Source organism: Magnolia sinica, chromosome 1 (assembly GCF_029962835.1).
Source record: "Magnolia sinica isolate HGM2019 chromosome 1, MsV1, whole genome shotgun sequence".
Lineage (NCBI taxonomy): Eukaryota > Viridiplantae > Streptophyta > Magnoliopsida > Magnoliales > Magnoliaceae > Magnolia > Magnolia sinica.
Window position 1 is genome coordinate 80,437,003 of NC_080573.1, and position 26,427 is coordinate 80,463,429.

At 43.5% G+C, this 26,427-nt stretch overlaps 1 protein-coding gene across 1 annotated transcript; it reads right to left on the reverse strand.

The window, feature by feature from the left end:
- Positions 1 to 13,239: 13,239 nt before the first annotated feature.
- LOC131247253 (uncharacterized) lies at positions 13,240 to 26,171 on the reverse strand. The gene is made up of 4 exons (XM_058247661.1): positions 25,911 to 26,171; positions 25,696 to 25,788; positions 25,359 to 25,590; positions 13,240 to 13,562 (listed from the first exon to the last, which is right to left on the reverse strand). The coding sequence occupies exons 1-4, from the start codon at positions 26,169 to 26,171 to the stop codon at positions 13,240 to 13,242; spliced, it is 909 nt and encodes a 302-aa protein (XP_058103644.1).
- Positions 26,172 to 26,427: the final 256 nt, after the last annotated feature.

Genomic DNA, 26,427 nt, shown 5'->3' on the forward strand with positions numbered 1-26,427 from the left:
CTCAAGTGGTCCCTAAGAAGTCCAGAATCACCATCATAGCCAATGCTAATAATGAACTCGTGCCAACTAGAGTCACTACTGGTTGGAGAATGTGCATTGACTATAGGAAGTTGAATACCGTCACGAGGAAAGACCACTTTCCTTTACCATTCATTGATCAGATCCTGGAAAGGTTAGCTGGTCATTCCTATTACAGTTTCCTTGACGGGTATTCGGGCTACAACCAGATAGAGATAGCCCCTGAAGACCAGGAGAAGACCACATTTACATGTCCCTACGGCACCATTGCCTACCAAAGGATGCCATTCGGACTATGTAATGCCCCTGCCACCTTTCAGCGATGTATGCTTAGTGTCTTTTTTGATATGGTGGGGTAATTTCTAGAGGTCTTCATGGACGATTTCTCTGTTTACGGTCCATCTTTCAGCAAGTGCTTGGAAAGTCTTAAATGTGTGCTGAAAAGATGTGAAGAAAAGAACTTGGTACTTAATTGGGAGAAGTGTCATTTCATGGTTCAGAAGGGAATTGTCCTTGGGCATATCATCTCGTCCAAGGGAATCGAGGTAGATAAGGCAAAAATTGATCTTATCTCTAACCTACCTCCACCCAAGAACATCAGAGACATGCGATCCTTCTTAGGACACGTAGGATTTTACAGGCGATTCATAAAGGACTTTAATCTCCTCTCTCATCCTTTATGTAATCTTCTTTAAAAGGATGCTCTGTACGAGTGGACTGAGCAATGTCAGGAAGCTTTCATCAAGCTTAAGGGCACGTTAACCACTACACCTATCATGCAACCACCCGACTGGAGCCTTCCTTTTGAGCTTATATGCGATGCTTCCGATTATGCTCTTGGGACGGTCCTAGGACAGAGAAAAGATAAGAGGCCCTACGTCATTCATTACGCAAGTAGAACTTTAAATTCTGCCCAGGTGAACTACTCGACTACGGAAAAGGAACTCTTAGCTGTAGTGTTCGCCTTGGACAAATTTAGGTCCTACTTGATTGGATCCAAGATCATTATTTACACAGATCATGCGGCACTTAAGTATCTTCTTTCTAAGAATGATTCTAAGCCCCGTTTGATACGATGGTCCTTCTGCTCCAAGAATTTGATTTAGAAATTAAAGATAAAAAGGGAGTAGAGAACACAGTGGCCGATCACCTTTCTCGCCTTAATACCTCTGATTCCCTTGAGGCGACCCATATCAATGATATGTTCCCTGATGAACAACTGTTTAGAGTCTCCCATTCTCCTTGGTTCGCTGATATTGCTAATTATCTTACCATAGGTGCCATACCGACACAGTGGACTGTGCAAGATAAGAAGAAATTCTTCACCGAGGTGCGCAACTTTTTCTTTTATGATCCTTATTTATTTAAATATTACCCAGACTAAATCCTAAGGAGATGTGTACCAGATGATGAGCATCAGAGCGTCATCTCCTTCTGTCATTCACAGGCCTGTGGTGGTCACTTTTCTGCTAAAAAGACCACGGCCAAGATTCTGCAGTGTGGCTTTTACTGGCCCACTATGTTTAGGGACACTCATGAGTTTTGCAAAGCTTGTGAGCATTGTCAGAAATTGGGAGCATTGTCCCGTCGAAATATGATGCCTTTGAATCCCATCCTTATCATTGAAGCATTTGATTGCTGGGGCATCGATTTCATGGGACCATTCCCCCAATCGTTTGGAAATCTGTATATTTTGCTCGCCGTGGATTATGTCACTAAGTGGGTCAAAGCGATTCCGTGTCGAACTAATGACCATCGCACGGTCATTAAATTCCTAAAATAAAACATCCTTTCTTGATTCGGAACGCCTCGAGCCATCATTAGTGATGGTGGCTCACACTTTTGTAATAAACCATTTGAGAGCTTAATGAAGAAATACGGTATCTCTCATAGGGTGAGCACCCCATACCACCCACAGACAAGTGGGCAAGCTGAGATTTCTAATAGGTAAATTAAACACATTTTGGAGAAAACGGTTAACCCTGATCGTAAGGATTGGTCAATCTGATTGACCGATGCCTTATGGGCATACCGTACTGCCTTTAAAACCCCTATTGGGATGTCTCCCTTTAGACTTGTCTATGGGAAAGCTTGTCACTTGCCTGTGGAGCTGGAACATAAAGCGTACTGGGCGATCAAAAATCTTAATTTCAATCTGGACAACGTTGGCTCGCTACGCAAACTTCAATTGAATGAACTTGAAGAAATCCGGAATGATGCGTACGATAATTCGAGAATTTACAAGGACAAGATGAAAGCATTTCATGACCAACACATTTTGCGAAAATCATTCACGCTTGGTCAGAAGGTCCTTTTGTACAATTCTCGATTACATCTCTTTCCGGGTAAGCTTCGATCTCGTTGGACCGGCCCTTACATTGTTGTTACTGTTTTTCCTCATGGGGCCGTTGAGATAAGAGATCCTGACAATGGCAAGGAGTTTAAAGTTAATGGACATTGATTGAAACCATTTGTCGAGAAATTTGATTCAGAGGACATGTCCATGCCTCTGACTTTACCAGGATTGATCTCCTAGTCTGATGGAGGTATAGGTAGGTTTATCGCTTTCATAGGACTAGGGTAGTTGCTTTATTTGTCTGGCTGAAGACGGTAAACTTAGCGCTCCTGGGAGGCAACCCAGCTCTTCATTTCATTTCGTTAGTTAGTTCAATGTTTGTGGGTAACATTACTGCAAACCCTCACGAGACTACAACTCGTCCACTAGGGGCAACCTAGGGGTTTAAAGGCTTGTTGCATATGCTAAATGCAATCAAGAGTACCTGCGAAAGTGGTGTAGGTAGGATTTCATTTTTGTTATTTTTATTTTATTTTATTTTTGTTGGTTTCTCTCTTGCGCTGACCCGCTCTTACGTAGATATCTTTGGAAAGCCTCTTGATTCTTTCGTCTAGGTACTATCTTTCCATCACTCCTCCTATATTTCCATTGTCCCATGTGCATTGCATGTTTATTTCTTTTACATTAAGGACAATGTAGATTTTTGGCTGGGGGTGGGAGATTAGGTTTCCTAATCAGTGTTTTCTTAGTCTTGAGCAAAAGTTGTGAATTTTTTTTTAATTTTTCAAGATTTCTGATGAATTCGAAGTGATTTTGACGGCCATCTAGGGCACTTAGAATTTCAAGATGCGTGATGTTGGTACTTTATGACTCTTGGATTCAGTTATTTATTAAATTTCACAGCTAAGTTTGAATTGTTAATCCATTACTAGAATTTGTAAACATTGATTGAGACATGAATTCGCAGGACACATCTCGCGTGCATATTAAGGTTTCAGTTCGATATTGAAGGATTAATTGGTAATCACTAAACATGAAAGGAACCAACTTGGAAAATTGAATGGATTGGGCGAACAGTCTTTACCATAGGTTTGCTCCCTATAGGTGAGGATTCGATTCCCCATGGATGATATTTGAAAAAAGTTGGGTGTACAGTCTTTACCTTAGGTTTGCTCCCTATAGGTGAGGATTTGATCCCTCTTATTGGCGTTACTTCTAATGAAAAAAGTCAAAAATTAAAAGAATAAAAAGATAATGTGTGAGGCAAGTTCTGGTTATCGTGAATTCTCTTATTGGTTACCAATGATATTCTTAAATAGAAAGGTGAATCTTAATGTTGACAAGTCGAGATTAGACTATACATCCATGGAATTCAATATTTGGAATTGTTCTAATTGATGGATTAATATTTTGAACTTAATTATGAAGTTACCGTGTGCTTAAGTCTAGGAGAGAAAGTAATGCCAACATTCATGAATCTTAGAATTCTAGTATCTGAATTGTTTTTTTTTCATAAATCACTTGAGTTATAAAAATTGTCCTGTAATTCTCAATTTATCTTTCGCATACCTTGCTCGGGACTAGCAAGATGCTGGTTGGGGGTTGTGTTGAGGGTCAAATATTGCATATCAGACCCAGTTATTGCCTGAATTTATGAACATGGTACCGTTTAATTGCTCATCTTAATCGTGTTTTTGATATAGGGTATATTTACGAGCTTGGATTGAAACAAGGTGCTAAAAGCTGAGATTTAACCCTCAGAATTCACCAAAGCATGGAAAGGACCCCAGGAGACCAAGATCGACGAATTTACACACCAGAGACCTGAGAAAATCGAGAAACTGAAGCTCAAGTGGCCCGAAATTGTTCCAGAATGCTAGATCACAGGGTTCCCACCATCCGTTGGGCTCGAAACTTCATAAATGTCCTAAGAACCACAAATTAACCGTACACGTTCAATTTCAGCCCTCAGATCCTTATGGAAGAGGCCCAATAGCCAGATCAGCCCACAAATCGTTAAAGTGGGGCCCGCATGATCTCTGGATATGCTTCAATGTTGGGTCCAACCCCTTAAATGGGGTGGCACAGTGAATGGACGACATCGATTTTAAATAAGCATCATGATGGACCCCACATGGGGGTTCGTGTGCACAATGCATAAGTGCACTGGCTGTGCACCAAATAAGCTAGATTGGTCAATAGGCTGTTGACCGATCTCTTCTTCATCTCCCTCGTCAGCGAAAGCTCGAACAGAGCTTGCGGTAGATCATTGTGGGTCACTACCGGCTCTTAATAGCCTAATCCATACCGTCCATTGGAAGCCTACGGGACTGGTCATCGAAGCCTAGGTGTTAGACTACAAGAAGAGAGCAGAGATGGGTTTTTAACGGTTCAACCAGAAGCTGAACGGTGTAATGACAGACTCTGTGATCCAAACTGAATCTGAGTTGAACCATGCCATCCTTGACTGGTTTTTCAAGACGCATCGAATGGACGGCGAGGATTTCTCGAAAGAAACACTGAGTGGGCCCCACCAAGCATCAGCGCAGCTTCCGTGCGTGAAGTTACCCACGACCAAGAATTTTGAAAGTTCCGGGAAGTGGTGGCCCACCAATGACGATTAGAACGATGATCTGGACCGTTCAGTAGACTCCAACGACCTAGCTAAGGTGGACCTAAGAGAGCAAATTTGAAGAGAGCTGCATGATCGGTTTTTCATCGTGAAAACTCAATTTGGATGGCGGTTTAAAAAGCTCAGCAGGCCACACCAAATCCAGTCGAAAACCATCCGTTTCCACCTAATTTTTCGACCTGAATACAATGAACGGTATGGATTCTTCCGTTACCAACGATAATGGACTCCATCAGGAATCCAGTGCAAGTGCGTTCGCACCCCTGTGCCGGGAAATCCAGCTGCTGTGGACCCTTTTGTGTTTCTGGTCACCATCGGATGGGTAATCCAGACCGTCCATCTTGTAGGGACAAAAAATCTGACCAAGATATGAAGGATTGCTTGCTGATCAGCAAGGAAAGTGGGCGATTTTCTGCACGCCGTCTTGGTTGCGTAAGAAGATTTACACAAATCTCGTGGCTGCGTAAAGAATTTGGATCCGACTCGAAGGAGAGAGAAGGAAGGGGAAAAAGGAGAAATTCTTTGGACAGGGAGAACCAAGAGGGGGAAGTTCTTTTGGAGGCTAGACGTGCGGCTGATTTTTATTCTTTCCTTCTTATTCTTTTCTTTCTCTTTTTATTTTATTTTCATTTGCTTTGTCCAACCCATTCATGTGTGGCTAAACCTCTTAGCTAGGGCTAAGAGGTGAAGCCTGTAGTAAGATGGGAGATTATATTTTGTGCCTGTAATTTAAAATTCATAAACTGAATGTGATTTTTGTTGATTATTAAAGCAATATTTTTCTTAGTCTTTAATGATCCATTGTGACTGAAATTACAATGAGTTTGCAATGGCTTTGAGTATTTCTTTCCCCTTTTTATGTTATGAAGTCAGGAAGCCCTGTTGTTCATCATTGTTCCATGGGCATGGTAGGATGACAGTACCCTTCCCGATCTTCATACCTTGTTGGTTGGTTGGTAATTAGTTTAATTCTGTTGTTTACTTTGTCTCCTGGACATGGTTTGGTGATGGAATCCATCCTAATTCATATACCTTTCATCTCATGAAAACTAGATCAAATAAGTTCAGTTTAATTTCCATGATTCTTGATGCAGGCATAAAGATCTCCCTGATCTCTACAAGTGGATCCTCTGAATCCCTAGTTTCTTATTCCCTGAATTACTTAAGTTATTAGATAATTATTCCTCAAATTATTCCTTAAATCAAAATTGGTTTAGATTTCATCTTAGCCTAGTTCTAGATCTGGTTATTTTCAGATAACGTATAGGTTTCACTCCCTGTGGATTCGACCTCGGTCTTACCGAGTTTATTACTACATCACAACCCTGCACTTGGGGTGTGAACATACTTGACTTGTGATTGATTGATTAATGTGATGGGTTGTAGAGATTCTCTCGGAATTCGCAATGCGCGACATTTCTTCAAAATATATACAGGCCCATAACTCCTGGCCTGGGTATCGCATCGGCGAATTAGACACGGTGTTGGAACCATGGCGACGACATGGTTGCTAGGATACAAGTTTTGAGTCGAATCGACATGGATATATAGGATGCGACTTAGGGTCGTGCGCAAACGCTGATTACAAGTTACGGGTTGCCGAAATTCGATTAGGAGGACCGCGAAAGCCTAAGGAATGGTACGGTCTAGGATACTGGCCTTACACCGGTTAGATCGCAATCAATTATGTTACACCCTAAGTGCAGACTCTATTTAAATTGAGGTTTCCTTAAAGAGATTTCGAGTCCTATGTGTCTTGCAACCAACACCATAATATGAGAAGATGACACGGAGATTAAGTAGTGAACTACCTAAAGAAGGCATGATTCAATAATTTAAGTATTCATATAATTCAGGGGTCATATGATCATAACTTATAAATTCCAAAGCATGCATTTAGGGAAGCTATCCAAGTGTTTCAGGCATTGAGTAACCGGTCAAGCAATTTAATAAATTCTAAAACATGTACTTAAAATAACTAATCAAATATTTTAATCAATCTAGGACATGTATTTATGTTAAACCTATTGAGTATTAAATCAATTCTAAGGCATTTGTTTAAGTAAACTCATCAAGTATTCTAATTAATCCTAAGACATTATTTAAGTAAAATAATCAAGTATTCTAACTAACTCTAAGACACTTGTCTAACCAAGCATTATAATCAATTCCAAGACATGTGTTTAAGAGCTAATCAGATGCTCAAAGCACTTCTAAGACATGAATTCAAGTAAGCTAACCATCAATTAAATCACTTATACGGCATGTTTTCAAGTAAACTACCGAATGATTAACCATTCATGGTTCATCGTTCGTAGTTATAGTAAAAACTATCCTTAGCCTAGTTTGGGGATGGAAAGCCCAAGGGGAGAAGTCATCACCTTATAGGGTTGTATTACCATCCCTGATCCACGTTCTTGTATATACCTTATGGCCCAAATCATGCAAGTAACCTCCTAAGGTTATAGTCTGTATTAGTCAAATATCCCCAAGGTCAATACATTGAAGTTATATGGGTTTGAAAGGTCCCATGAATAAGGCTATTTGGGCCTGCATCAGAGTGACTAGGCCCACCAAATTTTGGTCTAACAAGTGGCCCAAATTGGGCCTAGAATCTACCCAAAATCGAGGCCTGAACTGGGCTCAGTCTGTTAGGTTCCAAACGAGCCCAAAATTGGGCTGGGCTGATTGCCCTAGGCGTGTGGTCCACCTGTGATGTACAGGGCTTGGATTTTGCACAGGCCCACTGTCACGCCCCAAACTCAGAAACCGGGTTCACAAAATTCCCGATCGCCGAATCTGGCGCCGACAGCCTCCTTGTAGGATCCCAAGATCGAACAGGCAGGGACCGTGGGCCGCACCACAGGCCCTACCATGATGTATGTGAACATCTACACCATGCATTTGGTGGGTCCCCTTTAAATATTGGGATACCCCAAAAATTAGTCATTCACAGAACTTAGGTCGTCCACACCACGACAAACAGTAGGAGATTGAATGTCCACCATTGAACCCTCTTTAAGTCACAGAAGTTTTGGATTTATATGAAATTTGTTTTTTTAATTATTATCTTAATGTAAGTCTTTGTGACCTTATCAACGATGGGATGGAAGATAAACGTTATGGTGGGTCCCACGTGAGACCCACCTGTGAAGAGGATTGACTGGTGTACGCATACACTAGCTATATAAATAGCTACTGTATTGACGTCCCAAGTTCTGTGAGTCATCCAGACCATCCGTAAGAAGGACGTCCAGGGCTAGACGTTTGAAAATATATTAATATAAATATAATATAATAAGTGATATTTATACAATATTTTATCATGGGCCCCACGTGGGACCCACCTACCATAGAAGATGATTAGCTGATGTGTCTCATGTAAGCTATATAGTGCTATTTTGACAACAGCAAGTTCTGTGGGTCTCTAACGAGGTATGTGTTATACCGTCCACCCATTTGGCGCGTGTGGGGCCCACCTCACACGTGCTGCACATGTGGAATGGGCCCACCTTAATGAATGTATTCTCTATCCCCATCATCCATTTGATTTGGGACAGTGGGATGACACCGTGATGTATGTGCTGTATCTGCACACCGTCCATCTGGGCGGTGCTGCGTGGGCTCGCATGATGCATGTGTTATACATACACACCATTCATCTGGATGGTGCTGCATGGGCCACCTCATGATGTATTTATGGCCCATCCATGAGGCCCACCTTCATGTATTTTGTGGCCCATCTGTGAGGCCCACCTTGATGTATGTGGTGTATGCACATTGTCCAGCGGATTTGGACAGTGGAACAACCTAGATGTATTTATTTCATCCACATCGTCCAGGGGGTGGGGCTCACCCTAGTATATGTGTTTTTACCTAAGCCGTCCACCTGTTTTGCCAGCATGGACAATGTTTGGACAATGCTGATTTACATAGACAATGTTTGGACAGTACTGATCATCATTAGTGGGCCATGTGCCCCATAGAATGATAGTGTACAACGATACACATGTTACACCTAAACTATTGAAATGATTTTTGGTATAATCCAAGCACTCTCTTGAGGCCCGTTGATGCAGCCCACTCGATATATATGAGCCCATTGGCGCAGCCCATTGGTGCGGCCCAACCTTGAGGCCCATCTTGATGTATTTGTGGCTCATCTGTTAAGGCCCACCTTGATGCAATTATGGCCTATGTGATGAGGTCAATTGTGGTGTGTATTAGACTGTGGGACGTGGCCCGATGTGGTGTATGTGTGGCCCTCGAGTGAGGCCCAATGCAATGAATGTGTGGACTAATATAATGTGTGATTTCACTATAATGTATGTAATGATATTTATATGGGCCACTGCTTAGGAGCGATGGTGGTTAAATGTCCACATTGATGAGCAATGATGGTTAAATGTCCACATTGTGACCTTCCCTTAGGCTGATTGTCGAGGCCGATTATGGAGGCTGATTGCCGAGGCCGATTGTCGCGGCCGATCATCGAGGCCGATTATCGAGGCTGATTACCGAGGTTGATTTCTGATGTCGATTGTCGAGGCCGATTATCAATACCAATAATGAGTATGTGACAACATTGCATCATGATACCTACACCTTGGAGCCAACCTTATGTATATATTGGGCCCCATAAGGAAGTCTAGTTTATTACACGATAGAGAGGGTAAGGAAGCTCACTTATTGCACTTAGACTCGAATCTACCCTCGGTGGGGGATATTGTGACGCTCCATTACCGTGATCACATATGGACGGGCGCACGTGGGTGGACACTGAGTGGGCGGGGCATGAGGACCTGAGTGAGCTACCAGTGATTGGCAGACTACTGTGCACACAGTGAAGGTAAAACTTTGTCCCACATTGGGAGCATTGTCTAATGTTGTGGTGGCTATAAGTTGGATTCTTTCCTTAACTATCGTGACGCGTTTTAAATTAGTGAGTCTATCTTGATATTTAGACCAGATCCGCCGACCTTTTATGGACTCCCATCATTCGTATGCATGTTGTGATGGATAATTGATTGAAGCAGATGTCCTTGGGTTGAGATGTTTATGGGACTCCTTGTGAGATGGAGTTATCTCCACATGATCGCGCGATACGCATAGGTTTGATGTATGTCCTAGATGAGGTTGATGGTATTCGTGGCTCTTTAGGATTTGCATATTGCATTGCATCATCGACATATGATATTTAGCTCTTTATAATTCCACATTTGCATAGTCGATCCACATTGCATATTCTAATATTGAATGATTTATAGACTTGCAATATTTTCGCTTACTCTGATATTTGCATGCTTGACACTTACCTTGTGCACACACTTACACCACCCTCTAAGCTTTCTATAAGCTTATATATGATAGATGCATGCAGGTAGCATTAGGTCGCAGCAACATTGAGCTTGGAGCATGTAGCAGACTCCTGTATTCAAATGTTTATATTAGTGGATATGTAATGATGATGTTGCCTTTGTGATTTAGGAAAACTTGTGGTTATGCTTATCTTCAAAGAAATTCATGTTGAAAATCCTCCTTGTAGGATCCCAGGATCGGAATCTAGCGTGTGAGCGTTGGGAGTCGAGAATGGAGTACTATGGAGGCTGTCGGTAGTGGATTCGGCGATCGAGAATTTTGTGAGCCCGATTTCTGGGTTTGGGACATGACACCCACTGCCTGATTTTGGATCAGTTTCCGGCCTAGCTAAAGGCCTGTTTTCATCATTCTCATGGCCCATTAGAGAGGCCCCTTTTCATCATTTTCACAGCCCATCTAAGAGGTGTTTCAGCTCCGATTGTGGCCCAGCTGAAACCCGATTTTAGCTCAGATTCATGGCCCATTTAAAGGATCGTTTCAATCCAGATCCATAGCCTAACTGAGGCTTTCTTCAGCCTAGTTACAAGGCCTGTCTGGAAGCCATTTTTGGCCCGATTGAGGGATGTTTTCAGCCCACCCTTCTGGACTATTTTCAGTTCAGAACGTGGGCAGGTTTCGGCCCACTATCTAGCATAGCTTGTGGCTGAGACCCAGCAAATGAATGACCTAAAAATGAGCTCGGTCCTGTAGGTTCTGCCCATACGTCAGACAGTTGTAATCAACATTCACCATTGCAGTTATGCAAAGTGTCATTACCACCCGCTGATGCTGAACCTTGGCCAACCCATCATGCCTATAGGAAGTCTGGCTCGGCCCAGAGCTTGTGGCCAAGTCGAGCCCTGATTGGCGATTGGTTTGGCTCCAAGTCATTGCCATATGAGAGAGATGGATAACATATGAACATCATGGTGGATGTTCCTTAAATGATCTTAGCCATTTGACAAGATGAGCACTGATGATCTGTGAACCATCATCATTTGAAGTTAATGGAGGTAGGGCACTCGGCCTAGCGTTACTAACAGAGTCCAGTCCACTACATGGCTTCCAATCCTAGTTGACTGGAACTCCCACAGCAATGTACCATTGGATGAAGGAAAAATAAGGGGAGTTAGACCGTTACCTGGCCTGCTCCGATGCCGACTGAGTTGGCTCAACTCAGTTGCAGCTACAACGATGAACACCTGCAGACATCCATTCTGAGTTAGCAAGGTGCTATGTTTTTTTTTAAAATAAAAAAATTGACTAAGGCAACTCAAGGCCTTTACCTGAGGGATTCCTGGTCTTGGGACTCAGTGAGGTAGCAACCCAACTCTCCTGAGTGGTTGAAAACGACCCAAGTCGAGCTGAGTAGTTGCTGACTCGCTTCTTCCTCTCACACTCTGCTATTCTCTCTCTTATCTCTTTATTTCTTTCTTTCCTTCTCTCTCTCTGGTGTGAATTCCAAAGCACCCCAATGACTTTTATAGCCGAGATAGAACTCCAGCACATCTTAGCCAACGGTTGAGATGAAAACACCATTTACAACGGCCATAGTCAGAGAACCGCTATGCATGGGGTCCATCCGACCCTGGAGATGGATTCCCATGATCATGGCCCACCAGGACAGTAAATTTTTAGCCCTGGTGGGGCCCATCTCGTGATCGTGGGTCGGGTGCTTCAACGGGGAAGATGGGAGAGCCATCAATGACAACTTCATATCTACAATACTTTCTTAAGATCTGGTCCATTTGAACGAACCAGATGAAGCCTCTAATCAGGGTGGAGCTCACTTTTCAGGCCATTCAGGTGAGTTTCGGAATATCTCATAAGAAACTCCTCATCTCGCCGATTTCTCGTGAGATGAGATGACTCAGGCCTACAACTTGTGTCACCTTAAAGTGAGGGGATGGGATGGCTCCACGTGGCCCAGGTAAGGGCCTGGATCATGCTAGCACCCATTTCCTGAAAGGAAAATGTCTCCTTTTGCTTTCTTTGCTTCAGAAGGTTGTCCGACCGTTTTTGGCAATGGGAGAGCATGCTCTCTAACGGAAGAGGGGATGGGTCGGATTGCATGGCCACACGATCCTGGACCACCCATGTGACCCCCTGTTGGCCCACCATCCGATGATCTTAGCCATTCATATAGTTTTGATCTGATCTGATCCCAAGTCCACGTCCCTTTGTATGCGTCCGGTCAGACCATTAGGTTTTGATTGTCGGGGCCCCACAAGTCTGATGGACGGTTTGGATTAATCAGTTAGTGTCTGAGGTGGGCCACCTTGGAAGCTGATGTCTGTCCATTTTTGAAAACGTCAGCGCTGGTCAAACCGGTTGATTCATCCCATGCACTTCACGCATGGGTGCACTTGGTGCACTCGCACTTTGTGTGGGGTCCACCTTGATGTTCATGATAAATTCACTCTATCCATTCATCTTGGGAGCCCCCTCTAGGGGTCCTAGCCCAGTTTGGGGCAGATGTGAGGCCTAGGTGGGCCGTATCACACATCCCAGGGCTTGTTTGGTCAATGCACACTGACTCGGTGGTTGGATTGGCTTGAAAATGGGTTTCGACGGTTAAATGGGGGTTTAGGGCAAGGTGATTGCTTGGTTGGCTACTAACTAACCCTCAAGAGTTGATCATAGGTGCATTGTCCCAATATGATTCGATTAGGTGATTTATAAGCTACTTTAATTTGAGGTGTTTAGTTAAGTTTACCGTCCTGACTGATGTAGGGTTCAACTCCGCTCCTATGGCCTCTGATGGGCAGCTTCAATGATGACTGGAAGCCCCATCCTGCATTTATTGAATTTAGGTTGTTTGTTAGTTAAGTTTGAAGTCCCATTATTATGCGTTTAAATGGTAACACCTGCGTATTAGAAGTGCGGGGTGTTACAGTCAACCCCCCCCCAAAAAAAAAATCACCCTCGAAATTACCTACGGTGTGTCACTGAACATGTGAGGGTACTTCTCCATAACCTCTGCTTCCCTCTCGCAGGTTGCTTTTTCCTCGCCATGGTGAGACCAGAGAACCTTGACCAGTGATATTGTTTTCGTCCACAAGACTTGCTCCTTGCGATCCAGGATGCAGATAGGATCCTCTGTGTAGGAAGCATCTTCTGCGAGCTCTACCTGGTCCCAGCTGACGATATGCGAGTCATTTGGTGTGTACTTCTTGAGCATGGATATGTGGAAGACATTGTGAATGTCAGCCAAAGCAGTAGGTAGTGCCAAGCGATACGCCACGGCTCCCACACAATCTAAGATTTCAAATGGCCCAATGAATCGTGGTGCTAACTTCCCCTTATGTCCAAACCTCATCAAGCCTGTGAGACCCGTATCCTAGACCGTACCATTCTGTAAGCTTCCGCGGTCCTCCCTGTCGAATTTCGGCAACCTGTGACCTATAATCGGCATTTGTGTTTAACCCTGAGCCGTATCCCGTATTCCAGAGTCAGCTCAACCCGAGACTTGTATCCTTGCGACTGCGCCATTGCCACAGTTTCGATGCCATGTCTCACACGTTGATACGATACCTAGGCCAAAAGATGTGGGCCCACGTTCAGTTCAAGGGCCATGTATTTACAAACCCAAGAGAAAATGTCCTATCAATCACATCAATCATGTCAAGTACATATCCCATCCCCAAGTACAAGCAACCCCTAAAGTTAACTCTCTCTCTTACACAATCCATACATGTCAAGTACACCCATCACTCACTTACCCACCAATCACCATCCCTCTCCCTCTCTTATATCATCTCTCTCTCTTTCTCAAACCCATCTCCCAAGCAACAGCCATGAGAGAGGTGGACATCTAAGCTTCCATGAAGAAAGAAGCTTTGTGTGGCCCACCTTCTTACCACCAAATCCCACCCTCCAAGCTTCATCTTAACCGTTGAAATTCATCCCTTGGAGCTCTAGTGCGCATTAGTGGAAAGAGGAGTCCAAGATTTAACGGTGGGTGTTCTAGAGTAGATCATGATCTTTGATGTATGGGGCAAGTTGGGCCCATTGATGTGTGTGTTATATGATTAAGGGGGGGGGGGGGGGGGTGTAACACCCCGAATTCCAAGGGTTGAGCAAAGCTTAACTCTCGAGATCCAACGCATCACTTATGCAACAAGATAATGATGTTTAAATGTTGTCCATGTTAGTGCATTAAACACGAGGAGATTATACTAAAACAACATATCATACTTTACAGATAATTTAATTTAGCAAGCGAAAGACTGAAACACATATATATAAGTACGTGAGGGTGTCGCAACCTCCAGAGTATGAGTATGGTACCAGGCTGAATATAAACATGTATTGTTCCAAAATTTACAAAATATCAAAACGTACATGTCCGACTAATCCATATAATCCCTATGATCCCGTCAATCAGCGTAAGGTCTACATAGATCTGCCTGATAGCTGTACATATGAGAACTCCTCCTCCTCATCAAAGAAGTTCATCTCAGATGTATAGACTCCGTCATCACCTCCATCTACAACAGAGTCTGGTTGGTGTTTTAAAAAACCATCCCAGAGTGGGAGTGATCAACTCAGTGGTACTATAAGGCAAAGGTTAGGATGTTATTAATTCAGTCAAGCAGTAATGATAAAGCAGTACAACAATCATATCTTAAGTACTCTTGTAAATACAGGGGTGGTATGCTGTAATGATGCATGCACTCGCATGAAGCTCCCTCACAAGCGACTCCGTCAACCATTCACGCATGTCAAACTCCTTAAACGTGCCCTTCATCGCCAAAGTGCATGCAATGCGGTGCATGGTCGTGTTAGCCATGTACTTAATTAGGCTTATTCATACTACAGATTTGGGAAGCTAAGACACCTCTCTTTATATCACTAACCCCAAATGGAGATCTATCTAGGGTCGTCAATCCTAGTTAATCACATACGATAGGCAAGTTGTAGGGCATCACTCCTAATAAAAGCAGTGGATAAAAAATTCAAGAGTTTATACTTGAGGTCACTATGGGGAGGCTCGTCACTTCAGCGTAGGCCGACAGCTCGAATACAGTATCCCATACTACCATATTCGGCTCATGAGTTTGGGTTGCTCACTGGTCACTACAGGGAGGCTCGTCACCCCAGCGTAGGCCAATAGTTCGACCACGGTGTCCCATACCACCATGCTCAGCTCATGAGTCTTAGCGGATCATGGTACCATGGTTGAAACGGATTTTACATTGGTAAGTGGTACCTTAGAACCAAGCAGTAGTGTCCATACATGGTAAACACACAATAGGCCAATCGGGTTATTTAACAAGTTCAATTGGTATGAGCACACGCTAAATTAATCGACATGGAGCACATAAACACTCCTTGTGGCCTAACCACTGTCGACAATCGTCATATGGCTCAGATTCATCGAACGTATCCAATGTGGCGAGACTAATTCGGCTACTCAATCGGAAACCGTTACCGATTGCCTGGGCTACATTGTAATCCCAATCATACTCAAATGCAGCATGTAGATACATGTGACAATCATATAAGCATTTAACAGACATTCCCAATACAAATCTCATTCGAGCATTTCATCGAACACATTGCACATATTACCAAATATTGCATTTCATCCATATATTGCATAATCGAAATTTAGGTTACATGAAGGAAACTATACATATAGATAAGGTAATTGAGAATCATATCTCAATGCCCTTAATAATTACAATTTACTAACAAATTTCTCATTCAGACATTTTATCAAACATTCAGACTACACATTACCACATACATAGACTAAATTAGTTACGGCATATATTATGGAAAATCCTTTCACAAGGAGATTGTCATACACACAACAAACATGAATTCTACGTTAATAGTCAGGGCAAACACAAATCATAATTTCAAGTTCATTCAAACATTTCAAAAAACACATAGAATGCATATTTGTCCAACATAGTTCATACATGTAAAATATATGGAAAACGTCATTATAACTAAGATCATATGGCAGCAATTAAGTCAGACATAAACCATTAACTGACATTGAAAGCCTTGAAAATCATAACCTAAACGTTTATAGTCCGTACCTTACGTCGGAATCCTCATATCGAACGTGGTTCGAATCCTACATTCCCAAATACAGAACGAGTACCTAAATCACGAAATAGGTTAGCTATTTCATCGATTACTCTATTTGGATTCCTAAATCAAGATTAGGGTTAGGATTTCTTACCCAAATCGTAGTTGAAATGATTCGCATAGCGATGGTGGGGAGGTGAATCAACACATGGAGTAGTGGGAATGATCCCGACAATGATCTCCCGAACTCTCTCTCTTCTCCTCACTCTTTTCTCTTTTTTCCTCTCTTCTCTCTCCTATGGTTAAAGAAATTCGTATGGAATGGAAATGGGGTGATTTAAGGGCATTATATAGGCCCAGAACTGATGTCAATGGCCTCAGGGTCATGGTATACTTAGGTTATAGCCAAAGGGTGTCTTTTTCGGGCAGACGGGACATATCTGGAGGTCCATTACCTGTCTATGTCATAGAGTAAGTTCCCTGACAATGGATCTAGGCCAGGATGCGATTTCAGCGCGTTTGGATAGGCCAATCAACCGTGACGGACCTGTATCAGATCAACGGTCGTTGCCATAAGTATACCGATGTGTGAAGGGAAATTTTCTTGTTCCAAGGGTGAAGTTCGGTCTGAAACTGACGGTCTAAAATCTTCAATTTCACCCGCAAGCAAATGGTCCAATTCACTTAAGTTTGGGTTCATTTTCTAAAGATATTCGTGTTTCTCACACACTTCACTCAAGGCTCAAGTTGTGCATTTTTGGATACTATTTGGGTTCGATTCCCACGATGGCTGTCAAGCCCAATAAGACGGTCATAACCCTATAGTTTCGTAGTCATCGGAATTTCGACATGCGGTTTAGGTCCAATACGGAGTTTCAATGTGCTCCTGAGAGTAACTGGGTATTGGGATTTTCTAGAGGTTTTCAAGTAATGTTGAGTTAGCAATTTTAATGGTTTTGGGTCTTGCAGTTTGTATAGGTAGTGGTTCATGCTAATCTACCGACTAATTTAGTCTAGTACTTAATAAATTTTCGTATAATTTCCATAATATACGGTCTTTAGGGATTTCTGCCTGAGGTGGTACTCGGGTCTTTATACTGATTTTTCTGAGACGTTACAGGGGGGGTGCTCATAGTGGCGGAACTTTCATTTCTTTCCTTCTCTCTCTCTCTCTTAATGCGTGGCCCACCTGAGAATGCATGTGTCTTATCCATGCCATCCACCTTTGTGGGACCCACTCCACATGTGCTGCACATGTGGAGATGGGCCCACATTGATGTATGCATTCCATATCCAGATCATCCGTCAAAAGGACGTGTGGAAGTTGAATACATGATGATATATATATATAATAATAAAAAATAATATAATATAATATAATATTTATATATATAGTGAGAGATGTGGGGTGGCCCACCTCCACCACGTGGGTTCCACTGAGGTATGGGTTGCGTCCCACCGTCCAGTACATGGATGGTGGGGACCACCGTGATGTATATGTTTTATTCACCATCCATTTGGATGGTAGATTCCATCGTGTTGTATGTGTTTTATCTGCACCGTCCAAGATGGGACGGTGGGCCCTCACATGATGTATTTGTTTAATCCACACCATCCATATTTGGATAGTGATGGTGGGACACACCAAGCTGTATCTATTCACCCATGCTGTCCATCATGAGGTACGTGTTATATTGCACCGTCCATCCACTGGCCAATTGCCCAACAACTAAATTGGATTGACGTCAGCAAGTTTTGCTGTCCTGATCATGTGGCATATGTTATATCAAAATTGTCCATCCACATGGGTTTTAATCCACTCCATCCATCCGTGCAAGACCACCTTGGTGACACGTGTGGTCACTGGAGGTGGGGCCCACCTGGACAACGTGCTGCCTCCAGCATGTGGGGCCCACTAAGATGATGTGTTGTATCCACACCGTCCAATCAATGGACGGTGGGTAGTGGATTGGTTGGTGCATCTCACACCAGCAGCTTGCTGGACGTCAGCAAGCTATGTCACACCCCAAACTCGGAAAATGGGCTCACAAAATTTTCGATCGCTGAATCTAGCGCCTATAGCCTCCATAGTGCCCCATTCTTGGATCCCGGCACTCATATGCCCGATTTTGATCCTGTGATCCTACAAGGAGGATTTTCAGTAAATTTTTTTTTTATAATGGAGCATAACCACAAGCATAACCAAGTCACAAAACAACATTACCACATATCCACTATATCAAAAACTTTAAGTACAATGCGGAAAGAGAAATATAGGGTGATCAAAAACTTTAAAATGATCTGATGTGTGCTCCTGCCTCAGCGCTACTGCGATCCAAGGCCACCTACATGCAACGGTCGTGCATAAGCTTATAAAAGCTTAGAGAGTGGTGTAAGTGTGTGCGCAAGGCAAGCGCCAAGTGTACAATATCAGAATAATGCGAAAATATGCGATAAGTCTATGAATGTTATCAGCTATACCAAAGCTATATGATGCAAGGCATGAATGCTATCGGCCATACCAGGCCCATGCGATACGAGGCCTATGTAGCCAAATGTCATATGCGATATGTAAAGCAAGCATGTCAGTCCTCATCAAGTACACATATCAGTATAGTTCCTCTTTGGATATCACCGGGGTCTAATACACTTCACACTGACTGCCTCCTCCCTAGATGCACAGCTAAGCAAGTGGAAGAGACCACACTATCTGCCTGACCAGTAGTCTGCTAATACTTACTCGGCTCGTTGATAATGGACTCATTTACGAGCTAGTCAAACTCAACCTAGCTTATAGCCCCCTCACTCGGGCGGATAAGGCCACACCCCGTTCTAACTGACCACGACACAGTGGGAGACGTGGCCTACTGGTATTCGGCACTCAGGTGCTCGTGTATCCACTCAGTTTAGACGTTAGAGCATCTCCTAGTACCAAAAAGGTTCTGGGATTTTCACCCAAGGAGATCTTAAGTGCCCACAATGCTAGAGCTAATATTTCCGATATCCGATACAACCATCCACGATGTGCCTGTAGAGGCTACGACCCTGATGTCGCTAGGGCATGCAATGATCATGACACACAATGTGAAATGCATGAGTCACACTGTCAGTCATGCAATAATCCTGCGTGTACTGCGCGATCATGTGGGGCACTCCATCTTATAAGGAATCCCGTAAATGTCTCAGCCTAACGGCTTATGTTATGATCAAATATTCCTCATATCGAGCATACATATGATGTGTATGAGCATGAATCATGGAGTTATACTAAGCATGTTATAAGGTGATGAATTATCAACAAGTATAGGCCTATCAATGAGCCCTAAGGAGAGTTACAATGCGGACATTTAACTAACATTGTACTTACAATGTGGATGTCAAACCATCATTGCTCCCAAGGCATAGCCCACCATAAAGGTCAACACATAAACCACGGTGGAATCACATTCAATGAGCCTTATGTACATCCCATTGGGCCTTGACCCACGAGCCTCCAATACATCAAACGGGCCTTATAACTTGGGCCACAAATACATCAAGGTGGGCCTTAACAACGGGCCACAAATACATCAAGATGGGCCTAATCACATGGGTCTCATATATATACCAAGGTGGGCCTTAATGGATGGCCACAAGTACATCAATATGTATAATATATATATATATATATATATATGAATCATATCAAAAGACCAACTGGACTGCACTCCAAATAACAGCGGTGAGAATGATTTCTACCATTTAAAACTTTCGAGGCCCACCATAACATTTATTTTCTACCCAATCTGATCATAAGGTCACACAGACCTGAATTAAGAGGAAAAACAATTTTCCTAATGATCCAAAACCTATGTGACAACAAGGTTTCAATGGCAGACACTCAATCCCTATTGCTTTTGCTGTGTGGTTCACTTGATACAGGATCTGTCTCATTTTAAACTCAAACTTTAAAATGATCTTTCAAATGGTTGTACGGATTGGATGCAACACATGCATCATGGTGGGTCCCATGAAGGCCCACCATCATATATATATATATATATTATATAATATAATATATAATCTATATATAATATATATAATATATACAATATAATACACACACACACATCAGGTGCAGCCCCACACGTGGGGTGGGTCCCACCGTCCAGTGCTATGGACAGTGCGGATAGAACACATACACCATGGTGGGTTCCACCGTCCGTGACAGTGGACGGTGTGAATAAAACACATACATCAGTGGTGGGTCCCACGTAGGGCCCACTGTAACATTTATCTGCCATCCAATAAGGTCACACGGATTGGACTGCAGAGGAAAAACAATTTTCAAATTGATTTAAAGCTTCTGTGACACCCAAAAGGGACCCAATAGTGGACGTTTAATCAACACTGTTCCTTGCCGTGTGGGCCACCTGAGCTGTATACGGTTGATTTCTTAAGGGACCCATTGCTTAAAAAGGGGCCCCATCAAATGCATGGTGTTGATGTGGGGTCCATGTCATGGTGGGGCATGCGGCTGGGACCCACGTCCCAGCCCCCTTTCAAGTCTAGTGTAATAAGACGCTACACATCCTTTGGACAGCAGCAGCGCTGCTGCATACCAGTTTTTTTTCTTTAAAACACATTTTTCTACGGTTTTTCACAGGTGGGGCCTGAATCAGGAAAATCTGACCCATCCATTGGATCCTATAGCCCATGGCAGATCCAATAAGTCTAATATTGAGTATATTTCGGTGTGTAGAGGCATCAGGTGGTTTTCAACGGTAAAAACCACAGTTTTCTATGCTATAGTCCGCCAGAAAGTCGGATCAGTTTCATTTTTTGGCTCAACACCTAAAATGATCTAGGGAATGGGATGGACGACTTGGATTAAATACATACATCAAAGTGGGGCCTGCATGAGCAACCCTTCCCAAAGGCTTTAAACCAAAGCTAACATTTGTGTTTATTTCACGTCCAGTGTCCAGGGACGCTGGACGGTTTGGGCATTCCAAGTATGGAAGGTGGGCCCTGCTCAGGTGGGCCACCAAATGATGGATGGTGTGGAGACAACACATATAGAAAGTGGGCTCCACCTATAAATGGCTTGGATTAAATACATTGTTCATGGTGGGGTCCATCCAGGTGGGCCACATGGCCATATCATCACATACAAAAACAAATGAAAGAAAGAGAGGGAGAGAGAGAAAGAGGGAGTGAGACACACATGATGATGGAGGGACCCCGACATTATGGGCCCTCCTTTGCATGACTTACAACATTTATCAAGTGGGTCCCATTACATATGGGCCCACCGATCAAAATCAACCGTGGAGATCCTTTCTCTACCGAAATGCAAGGTTTAGATGACCAAGGAAAATAAACATCATAATGGGGTTCATGGAAAATGGCCCCATCATGGAATGATCATGAGGATCAAGGTGGGCCATCAGCCACATCTAGGGTCCAAAGTGAGATCCATACCATCAATCGGTAGGCCTCACTTGGCCCATCATTAAAAACATGAAAATCTATCCTATAAAGCACCCACTGTTCGATCTTCTTGGTCTGATGGAATGCCGATCTCCTTGTTCTTCACTTTGATGGAAGGTGATGAAAGGTGAATGGCTAGGATGACGGTGTTTGGGAGAGGAAGAAGGCCACACAACTCACTCTTTTCTCTCTTGAAATGGCTTGGACATGCACTCTATTCCCTTGCTTGAAAAGTGTGTTGAGAAATGAGAGAGAGAGGGTTATAAGGAGAGAGAGTGTGAGATGGGTGATGGATGTGAGTGATGGGTGAGGTGATGGTGTACTTGCCATGTATGGGTGTGTAAGAGAGAGGGTGAGAGAGAGTTGACTTGGTGGTTGCTTGACTTAGGGAGAAAGAAAGTATGGGTGCTCTTGTACTAGACATGAGGTGATTGATTGATTCATTGAGTAATTGATTGATGAGACATATTGTAGAGATTCTCTTGAGATTATAAACGCGTGGCGTTTCTTCGAAATAAACGCCGACCAACATCTTCTAGCCAGGGTATCGGATCGGTGCACAAGATGCGGTGTTGGAACTGCGGTGATTGTGCGGTCGTAATGATATAAGTCTTAGATTAAACCAACTCAGATATATGGGTTACAACTTAGGGTCGCGCGCGAACGTCGATTATACGTTGTAGGCTGCCGGAGTTCGACGGGAAGGATCGCGGGCGACAAAACAGTATGGACTAGGATACGGGTCTTATAAGCTGTGCGGACCCCACTATGAAGCATGTGGGGCCCACCTTGTGATGATATGGTACATTCACACCATTCATGTGTGGGGCTCACCATATGACTTATGTGTTATATCTTAACCAGCTATCAAGTGGACCACCCTGCAAAAATAGTGAGGGGATTGAACGACTACCCTTGAAACCCTTTTTGGTTGTACGGAAGCTTTATGATATTTGTCTTCCCACTTAATTTTGGTCTTTGTGACCATATGCACAAATTGGATGGAAGTAAATGTTATAGTGGCCCCTGGCCCTATGGAGTTTTAATGGTGGAAATTATTATCACCACTATTATTTGTGGTATGGTTCAGATGATCTTTCGATATGATTTATGTTTTTTGAATTTCTCTTAAATGATCAAGTGGGCCATGTGATGCGGCCCACTTGATGTATATTGGCACATTGGTGTGGCCCGTTGGTGCGACCCCACTTGATGTATATGAGGCCCATTGATGCAACCCATTAATGTGGCCCACTTGATTATATGAAGCCCATGTGGTGCAACCCATTGTGATATGCATTAGGCCCATGGGTTGTGGTCCATTTGGAATGTGCAGGGCCCACCTTATTGTGATGTATTTGTGGCCCATTATAATGTGCATTAGGCCCATGAGTTGTGGCCCATGTGATGTATTTGAGGTCCATGTGCAGTGCCCACCTGTTGTGTATTTGTGGCCCATTTGGCGAGGCCCATTGTTGTGTATTTATGGCCCATATGGCAAGGCCTGATGTGAAGTATTTGAGGCCCATGTGCAATGCCCACCTAATGTGTATTTGAAGCCCATGTGATGAGGCCCATCATGATGTATTTGAGGCCTATGAGTTATGGCCTATTATGATGTATTGAGGCCCATGGGTTATGGCCCATTGTGATGCATTCGCGGCCTAGGTGGTGCGGCCTATTTGATGTATTCAAGACCCATGGGACATGGTCCATTATGATATATTTTCGGCCCATATGATGAGGCCCGACTTGATGTATATAAGGCCCATTGTGATGTATATTAGGCCCATGTGAGCAGCCCACCGTGATGTATTCAAGGCCCATGTGATGTGGCCCATTGTGATGTATGTGGCCCACCGTGATACAGCCCATTGTAACTGTATTTGGCCCGATGTGTTATATATGAGGCCCATATGATGAGGCCCGATGTGTTGTATAAGGCCATGGGATGCAGCCCACTTAATGTATGAGACCCTTGTGTAAGGCCCATTGAGATTGTATGTGGCCTATTGTGATTGTATGAGGCCCATTGTGATTGTATGAGGCCCATTGTGATTGTATATGGCCTATTGTGATTGTATGAGGCCCTTGTATGAGGCTATGGGCCCACGATACGTTTGGCTCTATGTGGGCCACTCATTGGGAGCAATGTTGGTTAAATGTCCACATTGATGGGCAATAATGGTTAAATGTCCTCATTATGAGCTTCCCTTAGGCCTTATTAGGTCCATTTTCATCATTTTCTAAGTGGGTTGACCCTAATTATTGAGCACGATGGGAAGTCTAATATATTACGCAATAGAGAGGGAAAGGAAGCCCACTTCTTACACTTAGACTCGGATCTGCCCTCGGTGGGGGATATTGTAACGCTTCATTACTGTGATCACATGTGGGTGGGCACACGTAGGTGGACACTGAGTGGGCGGGGCATGAGGACTTGAGCGAGCTACCAGTGATTGGCAAGCTACTGTGCTGGCAGGCTACTGTGCACACAATGAAGGCAAAACTTTGTCCTACATCGGGAGTATCGTCCAATGTTGTGGTGGCTATAAGTTGGATTCTTTCCTTAACTATCGTGATGCATTTTAAATCGGTGAACCTATCTTGATATTTGGACTAGATCTGTCATCCTTCTTTAAACCCCCATCATTCGTATGTATGCTGTGATGGATGATTGAGTAAAGTAGATGCCATTGGGCTGAGATGTTTATGGGACTCCTTGTGAGATGGAGTTATCTCCACATGATTGCGCGATACGCGCAGGTTTGATGTATGGCCTAGATGAGGTTGATGGTATTCGTGGCTCTTCAGGATTTGCATATTGCATTGCATCATCGACATATGATATTTAGCTCTATGTGATTCTATATTTGCAAAGTCAATCCACATTGCATATTTTGATATTGAATAATTTATAGACTTGCAGTATTTCTGCTTACTCTGATATTGCATACTTGGCACTTATCTTGCTTATACACTTTCACCACCGTCTAAGCTTTCTATAAGCTTATGCACGATAGATGTGTGTAGGTGGCGTTAGGTCCTAGCAGCATTGAGCTTAGAGCGTGTAGCGGACTCCTGGAGCTTTGATTTTGACATATGTATTTCCCTTTCAGCATTGTATTCAATTGTTTATATTAGTGGATATGTGATGATGATGTTGCCTTTATGATTTGGGTATACTTGTGGTTATGCTTCTTACGGGATAAATGTACGTTGGAAAATCCTCCTTGTAGGATCTTAGGATCGGAACTTGGTGTATAGGCGTTGGGAGCCGAGAATGGGGTACTACGGAGGTTGTCGACACTGAATTCAGCGATCAAAAATTTTGTGAGCCTAGTTTCCGAGTTTGGGGCTTGACGAAGCCCTTCAAAGGCGAAATCTTCAAGAACATATGATCGCCCACTGCGAATTTCAAGTCACGACATCAATTATCTGCATAGCTCTTTTGTCTACTTTGAGCGGTATGCAGCCGTTTCTAAACAACGTCAATGACTTGAGTAGTAGCTTAGACAAGCTCGGGCCCTAACAAACTTCTCTCCCTGATTTTCACCCAGCACTGAGGGGCTCGGCAAGGGCTACCATAGAGAGCCTCATATAGTGCCATGCCTATGCTGGACTGGAAGCTGTTATTGTACGCGAATTCTACCAGAGCCAAATGATTGTCCCAGTTACCTTGGAAGTCCAGAACGCATGCCCTCAACATATCCTCCAAAATCTGAGGATGAAATGCCATGCTGAACTTGAACTCTGTGCTTATCTCTTCCTGCAACCTCTTTCAAAAGGTAGAAGTAAACTTGGAGTCTCGGTCTAATATGATCTCCCGCCGAACTCTGTAGGATCGCATGACTTCCTGAATGTATAACCTTACCAAACTATCGGTTGAATCGATCGTGTGAATCGGAAGGAACCGGGCGGCCTTTGTCAGCCTATCAACAATGACCAAAATCGAGTCGTGCTTCCTCTGTGTCATAGGAAGCCCGGATATGAAGTCCATGCAGATGTTGCCCACTTCCATTCAGCTAGTGGCAGCGGCTGAAGGAGGCCAGTGGGCTTGTGATGTTCGGCCTTTATCTTCTGACACACCATACGTTTCGCCACAAAGCCTGTTATGTCCCTCTTTATGTTATTCCACCAGTACTGCCTCTTGACGTCGTTATACATCTTAGTGCTACCTGGGTGGATAACTAAACTGGAATGATGGACTTCTACCATAACCTCTTTACTTAAATCGACATTGTTAGGTACGCATACTCGCCCCTGATACCAAAGACCGCCGTCACCACCAATCCTCCAATCGAGCATTTCCTCTCCTACACTTCTCTTTCTTCTTGATAAGCCACTCATCCTGGTCTTGGGCCGAGATTACATGGCGAACCAGGGTCGGCTCCGCAATCAAGAGAGCTACGTAAGCATCCGGTTCATCAAGGTTAAGTTGGATATTGAAGTCCTGAATGAACTCCATCATCTCCCACTCTTTGATCATCAAGGTAGCTATCAACTTGTGTTTCTTCTTCCGACTTAGTGCGTCAGCCACAGAGTTCGCCTTACCCGGATGCTAAGATATGTCGAAGTGGAAGTCTTTGAGCATTTCCATCCACCG